Consider the following 7167-nt stretch of genomic DNA (forward strand, 5'->3'; position numbering starts at 1 on the left):
CACTGACAGATGAACATTAATCACCTTCATGAACAACCATGCCAGTAGGAGTCTTGCACTAAATATAGTTCACAAATGTTTGCAAGAGTTTCAATATCACGGCAAAGAATAAATAGGCTTAACTACTGTTTTCTTACTCCATGCAAGACTATCTATCAGTTGTAAGGAAAAAGCTGAGTTCCACACTATACTTCCCATGAAGTCACTACCTTTATTATGGGAACCCATTAGAGGGTGTGCATTCCACAGAGACACAATTTGTGCTTATCCAGAATAAACAAAGTATTCTTTCAGAACACACTGCATTACTGATTAGCAATATATATTATCACAACCAAAAAACTTTCTCAACACAATATATAGCCAATGTCTCCTATCCATCTAGGTAGAAGGTGGAAGGAACTTTTGTTTAGCTATTTTGTTTAGAAACAAATTGCACCATTTACATCAATTCTTCCTAGGCACAACTTACACTGTAGCACAATAAAATGCTTTAAACTTTATGTGAATTCTTGCCTGTACAATCTTCGGCCTTTGAAGGAAGATCGAAAATCTTGCATAATCACATCCTGAAGAAGCTCACATGTACTCCAAATTAAACTTTGGTTGTTACTTCTCAAGGAGCTAAAAGTTCATATTTAAATAAGTATTAATATGAAAAAAAAACCAGTAATTATTAGCTTGAACAAGTCTTTACAAGAAAGTTATAATCACAACACTGATGAATCTAAAGGAAAAGACCTCTGTAATTCTATTGTCATACCATTTTTAAAGTTGAATTATTCCTTACCTATGCTAATCCCATACAATATCCTATATACAAAAAACTCAATTCCAGCTGTTAGCAACTCACATGTAAAATTAGGTTCCAAAAAGAGAAATAACTTTATTGATTCTGAATTTGAAATTAAGATAACAAATACCGGAAATTCTCTCTGAAGATAGTGATTATCTCAGTACTCAACAAGTAATCTAACTCATACCAGTAAGCAAGTTTCTTTCATTACTAAGGTTCATATATAACTTAAAAGCACTTAAATTACATGTGGGAAGTTCCATAAAGGAAGAAATTTATTATCCATTCTCTAAGATGTATATTGGTAAATAATAAGAACCTTTAGGGTAATTTACTTCACTTTTTTCCATTTTAATTGTTCCAGAAACCACAGTAAAAAAATCAAATATGTCCAGATTTACGAATCTGTGTTCTTTTTCTACACTCAGGCATAAAGGAAATTAAATATTAAAGGCATTTTCCAGCTTCAGAGATCTTTCAAAAGGGAAAAACATGCAAACAAAAAAACCCCAACCTATGCTAGAAATCTATCACAGCTCTGTGTCAACTCAAAAGGAATCCCAACTGCAGAACTTTTCCTTGGGCCACTTGAAAGACTGTTTTTCTAAATTAAAGTTAAAAACAGAAAAAAATATCACTGCAGAAAGATGCAGAATGTCTCAATGCCTGGATAAGTCTCTGTATCCAAACTTATTGACCTGAACCTAGCTAAGCCACTACTGAAAGCATGGATTTTCCTGCCAAGTGGTCATGGAGGACAATAAATAATGATTTTATTCCAGCTTATTCTGGTATTAACTGAATGAAATCTTTGATCCACTTAAGAAGTTTAGACGTGTCATGAACAAAATCCCAAACGTACTCTGATTTAAACACAAGGAATGGAGAGTGACACTGCCCAACTTCAGCACAACTCTTACGATCATTTATCGAATATGAGCTCATTAGCTAATTTACAGGAACAGCCTTATGATGCAGAAAGACAGAACTTTACAACCACTATTCCAGAAACACAAAAACTACCAGCAAATTGTAACATTTCTATTACTGCACCTTTCATTTGATGAAAGAACATGTCTATCTGTTGAAGTCAGAGTTAGCCAAGGAAATGTGGAAAATTTCAGGCATTTCACTGCAAAAAAAAAAAAAAGAGCAGATATTTTGGAGCTTATTTTATAGGTCTTACACTGTATATATCCATGGCAAAGTCAAAAACTTATGAAATATATAGTATCTGAAATAGAAATATACATAGACTTGCACAAACTCAAGTGCTTCTAATGAAAGTTTTCAGCAATACCAAAACACCATTAAGGTCATCTTGAGTAAAAATGAAATATATTTATTGAATAAAGTTTTAACAAATAACAAACAGCATTAGTGGAAGAGTACTCAATCTCCACATCATGCTTTCAGTCAAATTGTAATTTTGTCCTGCTACAAAAGAATATATATTAGCACGATCTCTAAAAATGGAAAATTCACCTCACGCTTTTACTCTTAAAGCAGTAGAAATTATTGCTGTTATGAAATTATGACACACAACTTTTTAATGAAAATAACTTTAAAGCTATTTTTATCTTAAAGTTTGTAATAATGGTAGTGCAATTCTTAAGATAGCTGATATGCTACTAAAAAAAGTAAACTGGTGATTTACGTACTGTAACTGCAACGTCATATTTTAAAATCTAGTTCTCAGCACCATACTGTATGTTAAGTATGACACACTCTGGTGAATTGCTACTAGCACACTGGTACAGGCAAAGACTTGCCAAAATACTATTGGTCTGTGTTTGTCAGTGAAACAATATCATTCAATGACAAAAAAATCAATGCATAAGTATAGACTTCTAAAGCACCTAATCCAGCTTTCTAAATGGTAGAAAGGTACTTCAGACTATGTTGTATTGAAATAAACAGCACTTATCAGACACTTTTGATTATGAAACACAGATCTTCTGAAAAGCATTAGCAATTTAAATAAATTTTTTAATTGCAGCACTTTTTAACATACTTTACATATTCCAAAGAGCTACACTTTTTACAAGAAAAGAGAAAGGTCTATTAAGATGAGTGCCACTTTTATAAGCATTATAATTGTAGGTTCTGTGGTACTTCACAGAGTAACAATTGGGAAAAGAATAGCCAATACTGCTATCCACATTTGTAGTGGAACTCAATCTAAATTACAACTCTAAGCACTTTTTGTAATTAACATATTATTTTAAAACTACACATACCAACTGTTCTTTTGGGAGGTGCTTCTAACTGCGGCAGATGACTTCTATCTTGACTAAAATATCCAGGGAATAATTCCTCCTGAGGCAGAACTAAAACAAAAACAGCTAAGTTTAAAAAATGTACACAAAACAAATAGAAAAACTCAATTTATTTTCATGCTTATCCTGAACTAACTCCCTTTTGCATTTGAGTTTTAAAACAGTTTCTTTAATAGGTTAAAATGATGATCAGAAAAATGGAGTAAAGAGAGTGTCGATAATTTTTAAAATCATATTCTGCAGCTGTAAAGGTTGGAGTTTTTCCATTTTCTTATACTACCTTGCATATCATACAAGCAATAGCAAAAACAATTACACAAAATGTACTACGTGATGGAGAACTGGCAGCCAAAAAAAAGGGGTTTTCCTTAATCTACCTACGTAATAATAAAATTATCTACTTAAAACTTTTTTCTACCAAAACTTTTCTCGGGTCACCTGAGAACTTGTCCCCCTTGTAAGCAATATGTATATTGTTACATATAATACATGCAATACATGCCAGTCATATACAAACTGTATAAAAACATACATGAGGTATTTAACATTAAAAACAATCTCTCCAGACCATAATTCAAAGGATGAACTAGATAATGCCCAGATTATCAGTTTACAATTCTTCCCTGTAACTGCAGCTGACACAGAAAGAAAAATACAACACTCCTGTTAGAAAGCATTAAGATCACCTCATCCACACATGTAAACAATTTACAGTATAAGCAACTTCAATTGAGTAATTTCAAAAAGATCTAGCTCAAGAATGCATATGTAAAAGATGATTGTATTATTCCCATACAGTGGAAACATTAAGTAAAAATCTCCCCCTATGTGGGTATGGGAAGGAAAAAAGGAAAGAAAAAAAGTCAAACACCACACACCACATAGTTTTAGCAAATAAAACTCCAAACATTTGACTGGCTGCAGAAACCACAGAAAAATTACTTTTCTAAGATGACACAGTATGAATGACAGCGGTGTAGTCATTACTACAACATACACTGTAACAGCACTGTCTTTCCCACAATAACCAGGAGGATGAAGTTAGAACGCCCATGATATGTAATTTTCTCCTCTGAACTTCATGCTCAGTTTTTTAAGGCAGAAGAGGAGAACCACATGGGTTTTCTTCGTGACTACATCTAAGAGGCACTGTAAATCATGGTAACAGATGGATAATAAGCTAAATTGCTGAGGCAAGTAATAGCACTTCACATATATGCGAAGCACTTCACACATAACATGACATTTTACAGAAAGTTTATGTATCTTTCTATGGCAAACACTTACCCAAGACAAAGGAGATAGTGCATACAACTACTATAGTTTTAAAATTCATTCTACTAGGATCAACTACTGCTTTTTTCTTGTTCTCTTCCTTTTTTTTATGACCTGAATTGCTCTCAAAGCTAAAGCCTGCTACACAAAGAAAAGCAGCAAAGCATACTGGTTATATTACAGATGTGTTCAAAGTTGCTTCATTTGCTGCCATAAAGCTGTCCTTGGAAGTTGTGTCAAGCTCTTTGTACATTACAGAAAACAGATATTACACATTGAAGAAACAGACAGAGAAGATCTGATTACAAACAACAGGACTGCTCCTGGGCAGAGAATTCCATTACAGGAACAGCACCAGGTTATTTAGTTAAGGTCACACTTTCTCTGGCAGAATCTGATTACCGCTTCAATGATCTCTCACGAATTCACTTGTGCCTGAAAACATCAGCTTTTCATAGCCTAGAAGCTTTTCATAGACATTATTTTCATTTTAAATAAATTACACTTCAAAACATGTAATTTACCTGATTGATCTACTGAAGGCTGAGACTGAGCTTGATAACATACTGATAAAGAACTAGAAGGAAGTTCAGAAGGAAGGAAGAACAGTCCATCCACAATCCCATCAATTATGGCCTGCAAGTTTGGATCCACATTGGGGCGAAGCTGAGAGAAGAATTCCACTGCACCAATTCCAATCATTTTCTGGGCAGCAGGTGGATGCTACATTAGGACAAATAACTGACAAGTTAGTCTGAAGAGTCTAAAGGTCTCTGGATGGGGGCAGGGAGTAGGGATCAGCAGAGGAGGAAAGAAATGAATTGTAACCAAAACTTAAGGGATATTTTGAATTCATTCCTTTAGAAAATTGTGGTGGCTTTGACTGCAGTAGAGTTATTTTCTTCACAGTGGCTAGTATGGGGCTCTGGTTTGGATTTGCGCTGCACACAGGGTTGATAATACGGAGATGCTTTTGTTATTGCTGAGCAGAGCTTACACAGAGCCAAGGCCTTGGCTGCTTTTCATACTGCAACACTCGCAAGAGGTCTGGGGGTGCACAGGAGGTTGGGAGGAAACACAGCCGGGACAGGTGACCCAAACTGACCAAGGGGATATTCCATACCACATGAAATCATGCTCAGTATATAATTGGAGGGAAGAAGGAGGAAGGGGAGGGCATGATGGCATTGCCTTCCCAAGTAACCATTACGCACAATGGGGCCCAGCTATTCTGGAGATGGCTGAACACCTCCTGCCCATGGGAAGCAGTGAATTAATTCCTTGTTTTGCTTTGCTTGCATATATGAGTTTTGCTTTCCCTATTAAACTGTCTTTATCTCAACCCAGGAGTTTTCTAGCTTTGACCTTTCCGATTCTCTCCCCGGTCCCACTAGTGGGGGAGTGAGTGAGCACCATGACAACCACCCATCAGTATCAAGGATGAGATTCTTTTCCCTCTGCAAAACTGCTGTTTAATGATTAAAGTACAAGAATACAAACTCTGATATATCTGAAATTTTCCAGGAACAGTGCAAATGCTTAGCTGCAAATCATGCTCCAATGAAAAAACGAAACAAATGAGAAACTGAAGAAGCAGAGAAATTAATGTAGAAACCCAGAAAAGAACTATTTTTCTCAGCTATCCCTCTGATGCACTTCAAGTCACTCAAATTGTTTTGATTTTCATCTACACATGGGGGGTTTATTATTCCTTTCTCTAAAAACCTCATTATATTGAGCTATAGCCAAATAATACCCAATTTTATTTAGCTTTGCTATGCTAAAGGCATACAGTTCAAAAATAAAAGTCACTACGTCATACCTTGATCAAACTGTTCACAAAATTTAGAACTTCCTCTTTTATTGGCACAACTGGGAAATTGAACCACTCCAAAAGCTTAGGAAAAAGTGCTTTTTCATGGACCAGATCCGCATACGAAATCAAGTTGTGATCTAACTTAAGCAGAATAGCCTTCAGAGATCGCTCTCTTATCTCTGTCAGTTCATGACCTGCCCCCCCAAAAAAAAAAAAAACCAAAAAGGGATTAAGAGACTTGTAAAATTATTTGACGTAACTTGTTCTTATTTGACAAACAGAATACTGTGAAAGAGTTGTGAAATAAAAGCTGGGTTTTGTGCTGTCAGTGTTATGCTTACCAGGAAGACAGATATAATTGCACTCACCAGCAATAACCTAATTAAGAATGTTTGCATGGTTATAAAGCAGTGAGACATTTCAAAAATACACTGATACGATCTGGTGCCAAATGCACCTCTACTGAAACAACTACTGAAACAAACTGGTGCTGAAACTCCTACCAGAGTATGTCGTGGATATGGAAAGTTGCCTCAGCCTGACCAATTGGATAAAAAAACCTGCCCAAGCCTAATTAATCAAAAAGCACCAGTAGGGATTGTTTAGCCTGGAGAAGAGAAGGCTCAGGGGAGACCTTATCACCCTCTACAACTCCCTGGAAGGAGGTTGTAGTCAGGTGGGGGTTGGTCTCTTCTCCCAGGCAACCAGCACTAGGACAAGAGGGCACAGACTCAAGCTCTGCCAGGAGAGGTTTAGGTTGGATATGAGGAAGAGACTTTTTACAGAGAGAGTAGTCAGGCATTGGAATGGGCTGCCTGGGGAGGTGGTGGATTCACCATCCCTGGAGGTTTTCAAGACGAGACTGGATGTGGCACTTAGTGCCATGGTCTAGTAACGACGGCAGGGTTGGACTTGATGATCTTGGCGGTCTCTTCCATCCAGGTTGATTCCGATTCTAAATCTGACAGGGAAGCCTTCGGCATTTCCTAGGGAAGGAGCAC

The 7167-nt window shown here is 36.4% G+C and overlaps 1 protein-coding gene across 1 annotated transcript in view; it reads right to left on the bottom strand.

The window, feature by feature from the left end:
* Positions 1-6360, bottom strand: part of RTTN (rotatin) — a gene marked incomplete at its 5' end in the record, with an annotated part of 77141 nt that extends 70781 nt beyond the window's left edge. The window contains 6 exon segments of the mRNA XM_009081016.1: positions 501-548; positions 551-624; positions 1850-1928; positions 3028-3126; positions 4875-5073; positions 6173-6360. Of these exon segments, the coding sequence (XP_009079264.1) occupies positions 501-548; positions 551-624; positions 1850-1928; positions 3028-3126; positions 4875-5073; positions 6173-6360 (687 nt within the window).
* Positions 6361-7167: the final 807 nt, after the last annotated feature.

The sequence above is a fragment of the Acanthisitta chloris genome, unplaced genomic scaffold, assembly GCF_000695815.1.
Source record: "Acanthisitta chloris isolate BGI_N310 unplaced genomic scaffold, ASM69581v1 scaffold2468, whole genome shotgun sequence".
In the NCBI taxonomy this organism is placed as follows: domain Eukaryota; kingdom Metazoa; phylum Chordata; class Aves; order Passeriformes; family Acanthisittidae; genus Acanthisitta; species Acanthisitta chloris.